General features: G+C 41.3%; 1 protein-coding gene across 4 annotated transcripts in view; it reads right to left on the reverse strand.

Annotated features, from left to right (window-relative positions):
- The window catches only part of wdr35 (WD repeat domain 35), a 118,091-nt gene extending 99,991 nt beyond the window's left edge, over positions 1 to 18,100 (reverse strand). For all 4 annotated transcript variants that reach the window (XM_078541522.1, XM_078541521.1, XM_078541520.1 and 1 more), the window contains exons 1-7: positions 17,988 to 18,100; positions 14,862 to 14,979; positions 10,593 to 10,664; positions 8,974 to 9,066; positions 7,284 to 7,412; positions 4,336 to 4,469; positions 3,303 to 3,468 (exon numbers count right to left, since the gene is read on the reverse strand). In XM_078541522.1, coding sequence (XP_078397648.1) covers positions 3,303 to 3,468; positions 4,336 to 4,469; positions 7,284 to 7,412; positions 8,974 to 9,066; positions 10,593 to 10,664; positions 14,862 to 14,979; positions 17,988 to 18,011 — 736 coding nt within the window. In that variant the 5' untranslated portion in view covers positions 18,012 to 18,100. The remainder of the gene's footprint in view (positions 1 to 3,302; positions 3,469 to 4,335; positions 4,470 to 7,283; positions 7,413 to 8,973; positions 9,067 to 10,592; positions 10,665 to 14,861; positions 14,980 to 17,987) is intronic.
- Between the last annotated feature and the right edge of the window lie 329 nt (positions 18,101 to 18,429).

Genomic DNA, 18,429 nt, shown 5'->3' on the forward strand with positions numbered 1-18,429 from the left:
TATGTCCTGTCCCACCAGCAGGACAGACCCAGCAGAGGTGGCAGCATAATGGTATACAGTCAGGAGGGAGTTGCCCTCGGAGTCCTCAACAATGACTCTGGACATCAAGAAGTCTCATGGCAAGAGGTCAAACATGGGCAAAGAAGCCTCTTGCTGATTACCACATACCGCTTCCCTTCAGCTGATGACTCAGTATTCCTCCATGTTGAACACCACTTGGAGGAAGCACTCTGAGGGTGGCAAGGGCACAGAATGTACTCTGGATGGGGGATTTCAATGTCCATCACCAAGAGTGGCTCGATAGCACCACTACAGTCCGAGCTGGCTGGGTCCTAAAGGACATAGCTGCTAGACTGGGTCTGCAGCGGATGGTGAGGGAACCAAGAGAGAAAAATAAATTTGACCTCATCCTCACACAGATGCATCTGTCCATGACAGTATTAGTAGGAGTGACGGCCGCAAAGTCCTTGTGAAGATGAAGTCACATCTTCACATTCAGGATATCCACCATTGTTTTCTGTGGCACTACCACCCGTGCTAAATGGGATAGATTTCGAACAGATCTGGCAACTCAAGACTGGATAACCATGAGGCGCTGTGGCCATCAGCAGCAGCAGAGCTGCACTCAACCACAATCTGTAACTTCATGGCCCGGCATATCCCCCACTGTACCATCACCACCAAGCCAGGGGATTAACCCTGGTTCAATAAAGAATGCAGGAAGAAATGCCAGGAGCAGCATCAAGCATGCCTAAAAGTGAGGTGAAACTGCAACACAGGACTACTTGCTGTCAACAGCAAAAGCAGCAAGTGATAGACAGAGCTAAACGAGTCCACAACCAATGGATCAGATCTGTAATCTTGCCACATTCAGTCCTGAATGTTGGTGGACGATTAAACAACTCACTGGAGGATGAGACTCCTTGATGATGGGGAGTCCAGCACATCAGTGCAAAAGATAAGGCTGATGCATTCGCAACAATCTTCAGCCAGAAGTGCTGAGTGGATGATCCATCTCAGCCTCCTCCGGAGGCCCCTAGCATCACAGAGTCAATTCAATTCACTCCACGTGATATCAAGAAACAGCTGAAGGCACTGGATACTGCCCTGACAATATTCTAGCAATAGTACAGAAGTCCAGAACTTGCTGCTCCCCTAGCCAAGCTGTTGCAGTATCACTACAACGCTAGCATCTACCTGGCAACGTTGAAAATTGCCCGAGGGCAAATCCAACCGGGCCAATTACCGCCTCATCAGTCTCCTCTCGATCATCAGTAAAGTGATGGAAGGCATCATCAACAGTGCTATCTAGTGGCACTTGCCAAGCAATTACCTGTTCACTGATGCTCAGTTTGGGTTCTGCCAGGGCCACTCACCGCATCACAGCCTTGGATCAAACATGGACAAAAGAGCTGAACTCCAGAGGCGAGCTAAAATGACTACCCTTAACATCAAGTCAGCATTTGATGGAGTGTGGCATCAAGGAGCCCTGGCAAAACTGCTGCCAATGGGAATCGGGGGAAAACTCTGCTGGTTGGAGTCATATCTCGCACAAAGGAACATAGTTGTGGTTGTTGGAAGTCAACTGCCTCGGTTCCAGGACACCACTGCAGGAGTTCCTCAGGATGCTGTTCTAGGCCCAAACATCTTCAACTGCTTCATCAATGACCTTCCTTCCATCATAAGGTCAGAAGTGGGGATTGTGCAATGTTCAGCACCATTCGTGACTCCTCAGATACTGAAGCAATCCATGTCCAAATGCAGCAAAGCCTAGACAATATCCAGCTTGGGCTGACAAGTGGCAAGTAAAATTCACGCCACACAAGTGCCAGGCAATGACCATCTCCAACAAGAGAGAATTTACCATCACCCCTTGACATTCAATGGCATTACATTCACTCAATCTCCTGCTATCAACATCCTAGGGGTTACCAATGACCAGAAACTGAACTGGACTAGCCATATAACTACTGTGGCTACAAGAGCAGGTCAGAGGCTAGGAATCCTGCAGCGAGTAACTCACCTCCTGACTCCCCAAAGCCTGTCCACTGTCTACAAGGCACAAGTCAGACATGTGATGGAATACTCTCCACTTGCCTAGAAGAGTGCAACTTCAACAACATTCAAGAAGCTTGACACCATCCAGGACAAAGCACCTGCTTAATTGCCACCACATCCACAAACATTCACTCCCTTCACTTCTGATGCACAGTGGCAGCAGTGTGTACCATCTACAAGGTGCACTGCAGGAACTCACCAAAACAGCACCTTTCAAACCAACGACCCCTTCCAAACCCACAACCACTACCATCTGGAAGGACAAGGGCAGCAGACCAATGGGAAGACCACTACCTGGAAGTTCCCCTCCAAGCTACCCACCATCCTGACTTGGAACTATATCATTGTACCTTCACTGTCGCTGGGTCAAAATCCTGGAACTCTCTCCCTAACAGCACTGTGGGTGTACCTACGCCACAGGGACTGCAGTGGTTCAAGAAGGCAGTTCACCACCACCTTCTCAAGGGCAATTAGGGATGGGCAATAAACGCTAGCCTAGCCAGCCGTAAATGAATTTTAAAAATGCAGCAATCATTTAAAGCAGCACAAATTAACATACTGCTTAACTCACAATCGTTCATTGTGATGTATTGTATACCGTGATCCTCACACCTGTTTTCAGAGTTGTCTAATTTAATCCCCTCTATATTCAACTCAATTTAAAATCTGCCTCCCGTTGGTCAATTGTGGAGAGATAAAGGAAATAAAAAGACTGGTCTTGCCTGACCACCAGATGTCCCAAGCACTTCACAGCCAATGAAGTACTTTTGAAGTTTAGTCACTATTGTAATGTAGGAAACAATAGCCAGCAAGCTCCTGCAAACAGTAATGTGATGATGACCAGATCATCTGTTTTTGTGATGTTGATTGAGGACTAAATATTGGCCTGGACAGCAGGGATAACTCACCCCTCCTCTTTGAAATAGTGCCAAAGGATATTTTATGTCCACTTGAGAGGGTAGGCTGGGCCTCAGTTTAATGTCTCCTCTAAAAAATTGCATCTCCAACAGTATATCACTCCCTCAGTGCTGGACTGGAAGTGTCAGATTTGATTTTTGTGCTCAAGTCCTGGAGTGGATTTGGAAGTGCCGCCAATTGAGCCACGGCTGACACTAAAATTGACAATATTCATGTGGTTTGTAACAGATTGCACTGGTTTCAGATATGGGTGTGCAATGATGAACAAACTAAAAGAAAATAAAATTCCTGAATCTATCCCAAATTTATACAGTGACAATACTCACTCTCATCATGTTCATGACGCATTATTTGACATCGGCCATTGTCTAAACAGATAGCTAGGCAGGGACAGTCTGGTTCAACATAGCCTTCACTTCCAGAATACCAATGGATACCAACAATGCTAACGGCACCAGTTACATTAGTCAGACACTGCAGCACCAGCTTCACCTAAAAAGCACAAAGATATATTCAATTCATACAAAATTAGATTACAGATAACCATATTGGAAAGGTTTTAATCACAATATCAAACAGCTCCTAAAATGAATCATATCAATAGGGGTAGTCAGGTCAGGGGCTAGTCAGGTTGGGTTGGAGGGTTAGTTGGGTGCAGTCAACTCTGGTCAGGGGGCTAGTCATGTCTGATGTCTGGTTAGGGGGTGTAGTGTGGTCAGGAGGGGTAGTCAGAGAGTTGGGTCGGTGGGGTGGAGGGGTGGTGTCAGTTGTATAGTTGCCCAGGAATTAAACTAAGTTTTTTCGGTTTAACATTTCCTGAATAGCTATTCAGGTAAGCCCCACAGCAAATCTGAAGTCTCTGACTCTAACTTAGAGTCAGAGACATCTGCAGAGAGCCCTTGCAATGGGCAAGTTCAAGCTTCCTAGGCAATTCCCAAGGAGGCAAGCGCATCAGGATTTCTGCAGGGTCCTGATGCGCATCTTGGGTCCTACGTCCAGTCTCCGATGATCCGGAGGCCAGAAGATTTGAGCCAGGGATCTGCTGTGCTGAAGCAGAAATGAATTTTAAAATTGTAATTCTTCCTTAAGAGGTCTTCATAACTGATAATTTTCAAAAGTGTATTCTTTTGCTTCACCCTTCCCTATATACATACAAGAGTGTTAATCATACTTAAAAGTGCTTTATGTACACCTGCAAATCTGAGGCAACTTTGAATGGTCTCAAATCATTGCCACTGGTTAAATATTACATTCTCGCATATTTATTGAGAATTAACATGCAAGTAGATCCAGAGGTTCTATGAAAATGGCAAGAAAATTCACTAATTTGAAAACTATCATAAAAATCTATATGCCTACAATAAAATTTCCTTGGCTGTCATATATGTGTATTTCTCCATTAGCCATGCCAAATATAAGAATCTTGCTGTCTGGCGACCATGCAACTTGAGTCAGTTGGAGGCCCTTCAATTCCTTGCCCCAAATACGGTTACCTGACAAAATACAGAAAACATGAGACCTTTAAGGAAAGTTAAAAAGCAAGAAGCCAATATTATTTGGCAGTTAGCAAATAGTTTTATGGATAATAGAAAGGTCGTGGTTGCAAAAATGTTAACATATACAATGACCTATATTAAAATAAATAATCAACAATATTTCTATTACAATCAGGTGAGCAGTGGTTGAATGGCTTCCCTCTTTACCCCACTCCTCGTTTGACCACAGCAGGTTTTTTAATCCTTGCCAATTAGGTGAGCAATTAACTGTTTACAAAAACAATAAATGCAGGAAAAACTCAGCAGGTCTGACAGTATCTGTGGAGAGAAAGAGAGTTAACGTTTCGAGTCCATATGACTCTTCTTCAGAGCTAAAGGGCAGTAGAAATGTGGTGAAATATATACTGTTTAATGGGGGGAGAGATGGATGGAACAGGTGAAGCTGGATAGAAGGCCAGTGATAGGTGGAGGCAAAGGAGAAATTGCGAAAGATGTCATCAACAAAAGGTCAAAGGGTTGTTAATAGTGGTGGTGCTGGCTAAAGGAGGTACTAATGGTGACATTAAGAGTGGAAAGCAGAATGTGATAATGGCAGGACCAGGGTGAGCACTCTGGAAAGTGACAGATGGCCCTAGTGGGGGTGGGGTGGGGAAAGGGGACAGTGGTGGGAAAAAAAAATCGAAAAGGCTAAAAGCTGGGGATTAAACAATGCATAAAAATGAGAATACATTTTTAAAAAATAAGTGGGGGGGAAATAAATTAATTAATTAAAAAATAAAAATGAATAAGAAAAAAGGGGGGGTTTAACTGTTTACGTGCTTTGACTGCAAAAAGCAACGTTTCCACACGTTTCCTTGAGTTTCTTTAAAAGTGAAGAGGATGGATTTATTCTAGTTAACCCAGTCTAAGAAAAATAATAGAAACACTCCAACATTCACACACACATGCTCAGGTTCACACGTAAAGTAGATTACAAAGTGGGAGGATAGTTTAAGTGATATCTTAAAAGTCAATAAAGTTTAAAGTAATATGGTTCTTGTAGGTTGATGACTTGGATGGATCCAGGCTGGGTTCAGTAGTCCTTCTAGTTTTGGTATCGCGGCAGTTTAAAGGTGTAGATGGGCGATTTATCTATTTTTTGGGAGACAGCAGCTGCTGGGGTGACTTCCTTAATATCATCTCTGCCTGGGCACATGGATCGGCAAAAACAGCAGTCAGGGTTCGAGCTTGTAAAACAGTTGGGAGAGGGAGAGAGATCCACACAGGGATCTGCTGTGCTGTTCATTTCAGACTGGCTTGTATTTCCCTGATGCTTGTAGTAAGATTGGTTATCCAAGGTCAGTTTCAACCAGGTGACCACCTGATCAATACTTCCATTGTCCACTTAAATAATTCAAACTTAGAAGCCACTGCTACGCCATGGGGAATGGATGGTGGCTATTCACAACTACTTATGATGAAGCGGTTTCTCTACAGCTCTATTTGTTCAGTTTCGAGCTCAGGGACAACGGCCGGAATTTTCCAGCCCCTCACGCCGGCGGGGTCTTCTGGTCCCGCAAATGTGAATGGAGATTTAAATGGCTTGCCCACCCCACCACAGGGAAATGCGCCGCAGGGGTGCTGGAAAATTCCGGCCAATGAGTCTGAGTCAATGGATTTTGAGTCTTGAAGCCCACAGACTATAGAAACTGCGAATTCTACAGACGGGCTCCCTTCAGCGTGTCCAGTCAAGGCAAGGCACCACACCCCGGGTCATTTAATTAAGAACATTCAGGACACTTGAGGTAATTCTGCATCGGTAGAAATGAAAAAAGTCACCTCACCTTCAACGGCCATCTTAACTGTTTTAGTCCTTTTAAAACTTAGTGATTTTCCATCAGTAAATACATAAGTCATTTATTTTATATAAAGCATGGCTTTGTAACACTGGGCAGGAAATTTTGCTCAGCGGGCGGGCGCGCGCCAACCCGCTCGAGCGTGAAATGATGCACATTGACGTCAACCGAGTGTGCCGACATCAACACGCAGTCACGCGATAGTTTGGTCGGCGGGCGCCGGAACCGGCAGCACGCCCAGCAATTAAAAGGCCTGTTAAGGTCAATTAACGTAATCAATTAAAGTGAATCTTTCAATTAATGTTATCAATTCCTTCCTTTTTTCCTGCCATCCAACCTAACGATTGGCGGGCAGACAAAAAGGCCAAGCGGCCTTTGCATTTTTTTGGAAACCTCATCCACGGGCGGGATGAGCTTTCTAAAAACAAATAAAAATAAAATAAAAATTTTAACTTTTCATTAATAACATGTCCTCTGTCACGAGAGGACATGTTCTATTACATTTTTATTGCCTTTATTTTTTTTAACATCTCTGCATCTTACTGAGGCAGCTCCGTGCCTCAGGGAAATTATGCAGCGCTCACTCGTGCACATGCACAAAGTACGTGCTTGGCTGGCTCACACCCCCCCCCCACCTCCTGCCCCCAAGAACAGGCAGTGCTCAGCACCACCGCTTGTGTTTCACACTGGGTAGGCCTTAATTGGCCCACCAGTGTGAAATCACATTGTGGTGCCAATTGCGGGCGGCGGGCAGCTTCCCGATCGCCCCTGCCGAGCCCGCCTGTCAATGGCAAAATTCTGCTCACTATGTTTGGAAGATAGGTTTATAGTAGACAATGACATCACTGATGTATGGAGTATTTTATATTGAAATTGACAAGGAATTTTATTAAATTGCAAGTCCGTAAAAAAATTCTACATATCTGAATGTCAGAATCTAATTCATATCATAAGTTTTCAGTTCAAAATACATTACCGTCCACTGAACCCACAATGACAGCACCATCTTCATACACGATGCAGATTTTCTGTCCATCAGCATTCCAGCTCATACTGCGAACCACAGATTTGTTTCTATTGTTGATCATTTCCTCGTACCAAGAACCTGTGATCAAATGATAAGTATTGAGTCTAATAAAAAAAAAATCAACAATTAACTAACTGTTTCCAATCTTGTTCAAAGAAGAACTTGAAAACTGCTGTTTGTGAGCACCTTCAATTATAATGTACAGGAACTTTGATTTTTTTTTTCCATTTTTTCCTAAATAAATGCATTGATATAATTCTGAACTAGTGGGGTTAATTATAACAATTTAATTAGTTCTCTCATTTATCACATTTTCTCTTTTAAATTTGACTAAGATAAAAGTATACTCTCGACTTATAATTTACCATTTGCTCTAATTTTGCTCCCTCATGTTGCCCCCTCCATGTTTTTTTTCCTCCTTATTTTCACCTTGCGGTTTTAGTATTTTTTTAATGTTTCTTTCTGTTACAATTACAATAAGACCGTGCCTCCAATTACCTCTAACTGATTGGTGTTCTCTCATTCACTCCACTGCCCTATTCCTTTGGAGAAATGAAAGATGACATATTAATCATCATCTCTGGTCAAACGAAATGGGACAGAATGAATTGTTCTCAAGAGCCAGCATGCATTCAGTGGACCGAATGACCTCCTTCTGTGCCGTTTATGACTCTACGACCAACTGTTGCCATAAGGGTAGGCAAATATGCTCCTTAGATTTAAGTTGGCTACAAGGACATCTGCAGGGTCTGCCTGATATCAGCTTCTCTGTCACTTTGGAGAAATGTCATGTGTGACCCAGTGACTCCACACAGATACACAGCTCAAGTTAACAACTCAACAATACTTAGCTTGAGCCTGTCAAGTTATACACAGATTAAAAAGTAGAGAGTTATGCTAAACTTGTATCAAACCTTTATTAGACTACAATAGAATACTGCGTGCAGTTCTGATCACCAAATTATAAAAAGGATATTGAGACTCTGAAGAGGATGCAGAGAATTACAAGGGTAATTCCTGAAATGTACACACATTTCTGGGATGGTTTGACAGTCTGTGTCTTTTTGCTCTCAAAAGAGGAAAGCTGAGTGGTGACCCTAATAGAGGCCTTTAAAATTATGAACGATTTTGATAGAGTGGGTAGAGAAAGAATGTTTTCTCTTGTGGGAAAGTGCATAACTAGAGGCCATCAATATAAGATAGTAATCAAGAAATCCAATAGGGAATTCAGAAGAAACTTCTGTACCCAAAGAGTAGTAAGAATTTAGAACCTGCTACTACAGGGAGTGGTTGAAGTGAATAGTATGGATGAGTTTAAGAGGAAGGTAGACAAGCATTTGGGAGAAAGGAATAGATGGTTAATTTAGATGGGAAAAAATGGGAGGAGGTTTGAGTGGAGCATAAGCACCAGCATGGACTGGTTGGGCTGAATGGCCTGTTTCTATGCCATATATCCTATGTGATGTGAGTTATAAGTCAGTTCACTTTGAACAAACAAACACTACATTCTGTGGTTTATATCCAAAATCAACTGATCCCAACTACGAAAATCGGTTTAACAAATTGTAATGCTGCCCGGCAAATATTTTGTTCATATCAAAATCAATTTTACTGCTTACCCCTAGAAGAGTTAACTGACCTTTGTACAACATCCACACAATAATGAGACCATTCTGGTCACTGGTTGTCAACTTCTGGTACTGCTCATTCCAAGTCACCACCTGTACAGCACCTGATCAAACATAGCTTAATGAAGATAACTGGCCAACAGAAGATAATTTTCAATCTAGTTCCTTTATTACTCATGCCAAAAGTAATTTATAGTTTGTATCAAATTAAACTTTTCCAAAAACTGATCCAATTAGTAAATCAGACATGGCCCATAGAAATGAAAGAGACATACAGGCGAGAGGAGAGTGAACGCTTTCATTTTGGAAAAAAAATGTAATAGGTGAAATTGTTAGGAAATATAAAGTGCAACAAATAAAAGAATGCTAAACACAATATAAAAGTAAATATTTTGGCATTGAAGAGTAATGCTTCGAATAATGTGGTTAACCAGGGATTGAATATACCACCTGTTTATCAGATTATTTGGAAGCATGAGGAGAGAATCATTTGTAGTGGAACTTGATTGGAACTTTATCATATTCAAGCTATACATATGGGGGAAGCACATGGCTGTGCATTTACATTGTTTAATGTGTCTACTTTCTAGATTGCATTTCCAGTTTGGGAAAAGCAAATTCAGCAAAAAAGAAGAAAGTTGGGTCACCTCTGGAGGTTAGTCCGCTCCTTCAGGTGAATAAGATTAACAAGATAAGCTAACATACTTCTTAAAGTAGTCACATGTTATCATGACGCCAACTATATTCTTCCATAACAGAGACAAATTCAAAGTACAACCAAAAAGGTTGGTTACCACATTTCATTGCCATGTAGGAGCCAGACACTGCCTTATTGGAGGGTGGGGGTTGCCGGGGGATTAAACAGTTGGTGAAAGAAAGTTTTTCATAAAGAAAAAGGTTGGGGGAAACATGCTTACGTTGTACATCTCCTAGCAGTCACTTCATGACTACCTTGGTAGAAACCAGGAAATGCCACTCAACTTGTTAAAATAACTGATGCACAAATGAACAAGAATAAAAGGGGGAAAAAAGTGTTTAAAAATAAGTATTCTTCCAGAGAAACCAATCTCTACTTTCTGCATAGCTTCATGAGGAGGTTATGAGACACGATTTGTAGCTCATCGATAGGCACACCTAATAGCTCAATGGACAAGTTGCAAATAAATGAAGTTCAGCACCTCGTGTAGGTTACAGGATGTTTCCCACAAACTTTCAGCATATAATGAATCTACACCAAACATTTGGTAGTAAGTAATTAATGTGAATGTTATATAGCAATTTTAATTTTAAGCAACAACTAAATTATGCATGTTAACAGAATGACTCAAAGGGTTGAATTTATTGACCCCCTCCCAGTCATCACAACATGTTGCATCTTCACACAGCTATAATGTCTATCATACAATGGTGTTGAGCCTATTATAATACAAAGAACTGATTACAATTTGCTTTAGGATAGACAGGTCAATAAATTCTAGTTATGTATTTTAAATGCTATATAAACAGTTTAGTAACCATAGCAGTAGCAGCAACTGATTCAATTTTAATTAGTGGCCAATAGCTAACAACTAAAGTAGCCACATAGCGCATTCCTAATCGAGCAGATATATAGAATAAAACAAAAACTTACCACTGTGCCCTTCTAGTGTCTGATTCATGGAAAGGTTGCTGGGTGCAGCTAGTCCCTTTAATCTTGTATCATCTACAGAAATCCACAGTGGTCAATTAGAACCTAAACTTAAATGTCATTTCATGATGCTGTTTATTGTTGCTTTAAATACAAAGCAGGTATGCTTAAGAAAAAACTTAGAAGAGTAAGATCAAAAGTGCCAGAATAGTATAGCTCCCGAAACCAATTTTCTCCTCCCCACCCTACTTTCCTGAATCAGTGGCCTGTAATAATTCCCTCTGTGGGTGTAGGCCAGAAGCTTAGCCTAAAAGCACTAATTCTAAGGTTTATTCTGCTGATATCAAGTTAAGCTCAAATTTCTGGGGAATATTATTTGAACACATCCAAAAGTAAAATTGCAGAAATCAGCAGAAATAACCAAAGCATAAGGAAAGCACCAAACTCACATCATAAATTCAGGTACATAGATGAAAATGGTTCAACTCATTTAACTTTCATTAATGCATATTAGACACAGCATGTTTAAAAATATGCCACAGGGAAACATTTCAGCATTTAACGTAACTTACGTGATGCCATGAAATGTATTCCAAAATACAGACAAAATAGTACAAATCTCAGTGAGGGTAAAAAATTTTAAGATGATGTTCAAAAAATTGAAATGAAAAACCAGAAAAATGGTTTTGTGCTGGTAATCGGATTCTAACTGTAAGCGGGTGTCTGAGCAAAAGCAATTGCAGGAAACTTCCACATAAGCCTCCGTAGTTTGGGGATGGGGCAATTATTATGAGGGAGATGGGTTAGAACATAAAAGATTGCAATTTCAGCATTTCATACTTGTGCATAACTCAACAGGACCAAAATACAGTTACCTTTTAGGCCACGCATTTGAAATGTGCCCCAAGTGCACATGTCACTGGGTGCAGGTATCCAGGAAATTCCAAGCCAACCCCTCATGCTATGTACAACTACACAAACAGACCTCAAGTACTTAAGCCGTGTAGGAATTCTTCATTTGAGTCAAATCTTGACGAGCCATTTAACAGTGGGAGTACAGAGCACAACCCGATCACATCCCTGTATAACTCTGCGTCTTTACACATTAACAGCTGTATATTATGCCATTTGGCTTCCTAATTTGTCCCCCGCCATAGATACTAGCTGATACGCTGAGTGTTTCCAACATTTTCTGATTTTATTTCATAAGATAGTGCAACCCATGGTCAACTGAGCTGAAAACAAGTCAGAAAACTGGGGCAATACATTGGTTATTGCAATGTTAAATCATATGCCCACCAATAACCATATGTGCACATCCTCCTGCAGGTGTCAAATAGGAATCCTTGTGATTTTTTTTCTCCTCCTCCTCCGTTAGCAAGAAGTATGAAGGCCAATTGTACCGCTCCCACCACAGCTGCAGCAAAGGTCGTTTAATTTACAATTTATCTGCATTAGGGTCCATTTCTCATTTTTCTATTCTCCTCCTTTCCCAACTAGTTTTAGTCTTCTTCCCTGCGCACATCTGAACCCAAACAAAACCACAAAGTATGTGATTGGCTCCACGCCACATATGGATTGTAGCACTCCAGAGCAGATTCACCCTGCATGAAAAACTTACATTTCACTGCTTACTGATCAGCTTCCATTAAATAAAGATGTAGTAAAACGTTTTATTTATCAGCCCTCATTACGCTACAGAGCATGATTCTATGACATTTCATGTGATAGTATGTCAAGGTCACACTTGCCTACAATGTCACTTGTGTTCACTTTGCTTGTCATATTTCAACTAAAGTATTGCAAGCAGGAGTAGAAGAATTTTTTATTATTGACTTGAAGATGTTTCTCCTGTTTGGAGAATACTCATTGAAATGTCTTATATGAAACAACAACTGTCAGAAAATGTTCATAAAATAGTCACTATTGTCAATTTAGATTTTTTTCCCCCCAATCATGAGATCATTTCAACATCCCCACCATAGTAAAACAGACTTTCGTTAATCTGAATCTTAGCTCCGAATCAGAAGATTATGGATTCAAGTAACATATCAGAGGCTTGACCGTGTAATCTAGGTAATGCTTCAGTACAGCACTGAGGCAGTGGTGTTGTTTCTTGCATGAGATGTTAAAACAAGATATCATCTAGCAGTTCAAAAGGACTTAAAATGTGCCAAGGCTCAAAAAAACACCAAGAAAACAGATTGGACTGTACTGTGCAGTCAGCTGCAAAGCAATAGCACTGGTAGCTTGCATCAAAGAAAGCTGCCCACAAAGATCTAGTGATCTCTGTGGCACAAGCTTCCCCTTTCCTGAAGACAATCTGAACCTGGTGCCAAGTCAAGGAGATCTCCAGGGGTAAAATTCTTAGCACGGCAGGTGGCATGCAACCCAACCGAGAGTAAAATGATGCGTGACGTCAGGCGTGTGTCCTGACGTCATCGTGCACTCTCGCGATATTTCGTCGGCAGCACGCCTGCTGAGAATTAAAAGGCCTATTCAGGCCATTTAAAAGGTAATTGAAGTAAAATTTTCACTGTCCATTCAACCTTACGGTTTGCAGGCAGGTAAAAAGGCCAAGCGGCCTTTGCACTCTTTTGGAAACCTCATCCACGGGTGGGATGAGGTTTCCAAAAGCAAATAAAAATTAAATAAAAACTTTAATTTTTCATAATTAACATATCCCTGCTCATGTGACAAAGTCACATGAGGGGACATGTTTCATAACATTTATCAAATCTTTATTTCTTTTTCAAATCAGTTCATCTCCCTGAGGCATCTCTCCGCCTCAGCGAGATTATGTAGCGCGCACTTGCACCCATGCGCCAAGGTCGCCCTCACCCGGTTCGCACTCCTCTCCCCGCTTGCCCAGGCAGCACTCAGCGCTGCCATTCATGTTTCATGCTGGGCAGGTCTTAATTGGCTTGCAAGCGTGAAATTGCCTTCGGGGCCCGATCGCAGGTGGTGGTCAGCTTCCCAACCGCCCCCGCCCTGCTCGCATGCCAAGGGCAAAATTCTGCCCTAGGTGTCCATCAAGTAAGGTACACAGCCAATCACACTGAAGTATTAACACTTAAAGCAACCAGGAAGTTAAAAAAAAACTGAATCCATTCACTTTTGTTTGTGAGATTTTACAGACGGTGAAATAAATGATTGGGATATGCACATAAGTTAAAGTAGAAACAAAAATATCATAAACTTTAAAAATGTTAGTGAGGATGCTTAATAATAATTTATGAACTTAGCACACATTAAAAGCATATTACTCAACAGGGGGTAACTTTTGCAAGGGTTTTTACAGCAATACTAAAAGTGCAAAAGTGGAAGTTTGCATCAGTTCACTGATTTCTAGTTGATTGCGTTTTGAGAGGGCCTCAACAGCACATCCTCTGGAAAAGTGCGGAATCACTGACAGCAACTTCCAGATTTTACCATTTAACCGCAGATGTGTAGACTCCAGAACGCCAAGTCAGTTTCAGGGGAGTAATGACAATGAACACTGACAGTTTCACTCTCATAACCACCACATAATCTGGGCCAATATCTGGTCATTAATCTCACTGTTGATTTTGGAACTTTGATGTGTAAAAATTAACTGTCACATTTATTCAGCTATTAACATTGCCAATGAATTATTTTTGAAGTGCAGCAAATGTATTACTTTGAGACATACTGAAAACATAATAGACAATATAAATAGAAGATTTTCTTTCTTTCAAAACAATAGGAATTAGAATGCAGTCGTTAGCCAATATATTTTAAAGATGGGCCTACAACCTGTAAGGTCACAAGATTGATTTGAATCCAAAAATCCAGCTCTACTAACTACCCAATACAACATCTCACTGCTTTTTAAAATCAATCCAATCTGGCCTTAATATTTCCTTCACAATCTTTTGCTTATGTCCTGTTCTATTTCCTTGACCTATATATTCCAGATTTACTTTCTCTAGCCCATTAACTATCTCATAAGCTTCTATAACATTTGGCATGTCATTATATAAATCCAAGTTTTTCTTTCTTTTCAAGGCTGAATCAAGTCATTCTTCATAGTTGATGACTCTAAATCAATGTAATAGTCCGTTTTCTCTTTCTGCAACCTCTTTCTCCCTCCATATCATGGAAAACAGAACAGTACACAGTTCTCCAGATACAATACACTGGTCAGGATGTACATCTTTTGCATGCATTTTGGAAATGCATCATAAAATATATGCAAAAATTCTTCAAAATTACACTACATACATTTTGGCTTTCTAAGTTTTTCCTTACCTGTCTGTGTTTCAAGTTTCAGCACCTTTAAAAGGCCATCTTCCCCACCACAAGCAATAAATCCTTGATCTTTATTCCATGAAACACATCTCAGCTGATTGTTATTAGGAATAGCAATCTGAAACAAATAACAAAAGATAACATTGTACATAAACACAGATAACTTAAAATCAGATGCATGATTTTTAAATACATAAGTAATAAACACATTCTTTAAGGGTAAAATTGCAACCATGTGCAGTGCACTAAACTGCAAATTTATTCAAGGCTCTTCTCCCCATTCCTGAAAAGAATGCACTGTCACAGCTGATACATACAAACTCCATCTTATTCTAGACTCTTACCCAGCTAACAACAGGGAGTCAGTCTCAAACTCAGCTTATTTCTTCATCCATTTCTTGCCTGCTGCTCAAAGAATCATAGAAACCGTGGCACACCAGTGCAGCAAAAAATGCCTCCAAATCCTCACATGCAGCAACATCAGTGAGTCACCAAAACTATCACTATAGTTTATATAGAAAACTACAGAAAAGGTTCATGAGAATGGTTCCAGCGATGAGGAATTTGGTTATGAAGATAGATTAGAGAAGTTAGGACTGTTTTCTTTGGAGAAGAGAAGATTGAGAGGGGATTTGATAGAGGTATTTAAAATCATGAGGGGTCTGAACAGAGTGGATAAGGAGAAACTGTTCCCACTCATGAAAGAATCGGGAATGAGAGGGCACAGATTTAAAGTAATTGGCAAAAGGAGCAAATAAGTGATATGAGAAAAACTTTGTCATGCAGCAAGTGGTTAAGATCTGGAATGCACTGCCCGAGGGTGTGGTGGAGGCAGGCTCAATTAAACCATTCAAAAGGGAATTAGACTGTTATCTGAAAAGGAAGAACGTGCAGGGTTATGGGAATAAGGCAGGAGAATGGCACTAAGGGAATGGTTCATTCGAAGAGTCATAGAACACACGATGGGCTGAGTGGCTGCCTTCTGCGCTGTAAAAATTCTGTGATCCTGTGTACCATAATACTGGCTGGGAATTTGCCAAGTAACTAGTTTTCAACAACATTAGCTCCAATTTTCCTCAGTTATTCCAATGGCCAATCTAATAACTGAATAAACAGGAAGTAGTTTAAGGAATTACTTTCTTATTTGGTGCCATAACCGACTCATTACTTGCAGAAGCATGAACTTCCAATAAATGATATTCCTGTTCACAAATAATATCCCACCATACCCTAAAGCCAAAAAATGGGCATTGTTGTTTGTTAGAATGAGTGTGTGAATTTTTTTCCCTCAGTAAGTTACAAGTCTATCATTTCTAAACTTTAATAAATATTTGTCCTGAACTTGCATTTAAATCTCAATTTTAATTGGAGAAAAAGCTTCTGACCTCATATTCATGCCATTACTAAGGCCACTTATCTCCACCTCTGTAACATCACCCAATGTTTCCCATTTTGCAACTCATCTGCTGTTGAAAACCTCATTCATGCCTTTGTTACCTTTGGACCCGACTATTCCAATGCATTCCTGGCTGGCCTCCCACATTCTACACTCTGTAAACTTGAGGTCATCCAAAGTTTTGCTGCCTATGTCTTAACTCACACCAAGTTCCATTCCCCTTTCACCCCGTCAGCTCATTGACCTTACACTGGCCTTGGTCAAGCAATGTCTTGATTGTAAAATTCTTCACCTTGTTTTTAAATCCCTCCATGGCCTTGCTCCTCCCTATCTCTATAATCTCCTCCAGCCCCATAACCCTCCAAGATATCTGCACCCCTCCAATTCTGGTCTCTTGGACACTTCTGCTTTCAATCGCTCCACCATTGGTGGCTGTGCTTTTAGTTGCCATGGCCCTAAGCTCTGAAATACACACCCACCACCCACCGCCCCCTTACACCTCTCTGCTTCTCTATCTCACTTTTCTTCTTCAAGACACACATTAAAATCTCTTGACCAAGCTTTTGATCATCTGAATTAATATCTCTTTATGTAGCTCAGTATCATATTTTGTTTTATAATGCTCCTTTGAGGTGCCTTTGGGGTGTTTCAATAATTTAAAAGCGTTATATAAATATAAGTTGTTGCTGTGATGTCCAGGTTTGCAGTCTTTAGTATGCCAATCACTTCTCATAATCAGGAGCAGTGCCTTCAGACATCTCAGCCCTCACTGTCTTGAACTCTAAATGCCATCATTACCTTACTTTCTCCCTGCGTCTTTAAAAACCTTCTCAAACCTCTTTACATGTAACTCTTCAGTTACCACTTCTTAATCTAACAACTAGCTAAGCATCAGTTTCCTTTGTTTTTCCCCCAAATACAAAATATAAATATACACTGATGTCAATTCTAACTGATATTGGCAAGTGGGAGTTCATACACAAAGTAGGGATAGTTGTAAACAGATGTTTTTTTTTTAGAAGTTATTAGTTTCAAGGTCCTGACTATACATTATTTTTACAAATATTGATTACGGTACAGGATTAATTTAAAAGTTCCTGTAAGAACCAAAACAATCCCATGGAACCACACCTATTTCCCATTCTCTAGTCCACTGTTCACCTTTTAAATCTGTACGTTTTCCCTTCTGCACTTAGTTCTAACAGTTTCTTTGCTTGGCCATGTACAGCTATGTTAAAACAAAACATCTGCCCAGTCAAGCAGGATCATGCACATTCACATTCAGGAGTGGGGGGGGGGGAGGGACATTCCTTCATGTTGAAGGGATGGACTCCATAAACTGTTTTAATGGTGAATTTGAGGGCTGTTTGCTAAAAAGGTGGAATATGAGGGACACGTTAAAGGATTTGGAGAGGAAGTGGGAGTTAGATAGTGGGAGTAGCTCTGGCGTTGAAAAACAAATTACCCTGTGGTCACTAAAACCATAACCATTACCAACTAAAACAAACGAAAGCTACTTCGTCAATTAAAAAGTGACTAAAACAAAACTATTTTGCACAGATGACCCCCCCTCTTTAACAATAAGAAGCTCTGCAGTTACAGGAGTGACTGAGGGTCGTGCGCATGCGCCACAATCTCCCCGGACTTGCGTGCCTCGAGCTCCGTCCGTTGTGGTTTAAACCGTGCGGAGCTCAAGAGGCCTAATCTGTAAGAACCATCGACTATCTCACCTTCTTACTCAAATAAATGAACATGGTTCAAAAAGCGTCGTTCGCACGACCACGGAAAAGGCGAATTATCGGTGCTTCTTTTCCTCCTCTCCCCCCTCCCGCCCCCTTCTACCCCGCTTCGCCTCGGCTGCTGTAAGCAAACGGGCCGCGTCGCCTGGTAACCACGGCCAGCAGCGGCTCTCGGCCAATCACTGAGTGAACACTCCGCTCGTCCAATCCGCGGCGTGCTGCTTTCAGCCAATCTAGGATGGGGGAGGGGGGGGTGAAGGGAGCCTTCAGCCAATCGGCGATCGGCAGCGCTGGCATCGCAATGGGCCCTGGGATTTCATCGCATGGGTCCCAGCGCAGAACCTTCCTGTCTCTGACCACCTTGGCGGAGAGGTGTGTGCGTTGCAGTGATTCCCTTGAGCAATCAGATAAAAGCAAAACACTGCGGATGCTG

The sequence above is a fragment of the Cetorhinus maximus genome, chromosome 5 (genome assembly GCF_964194155.1).
Source record: "Cetorhinus maximus chromosome 5, sCetMax3.hap1.1, whole genome shotgun sequence".
Taxonomy (NCBI): domain Eukaryota; kingdom Metazoa; phylum Chordata; class Chondrichthyes; order Lamniformes; family Cetorhinidae; genus Cetorhinus; species Cetorhinus maximus.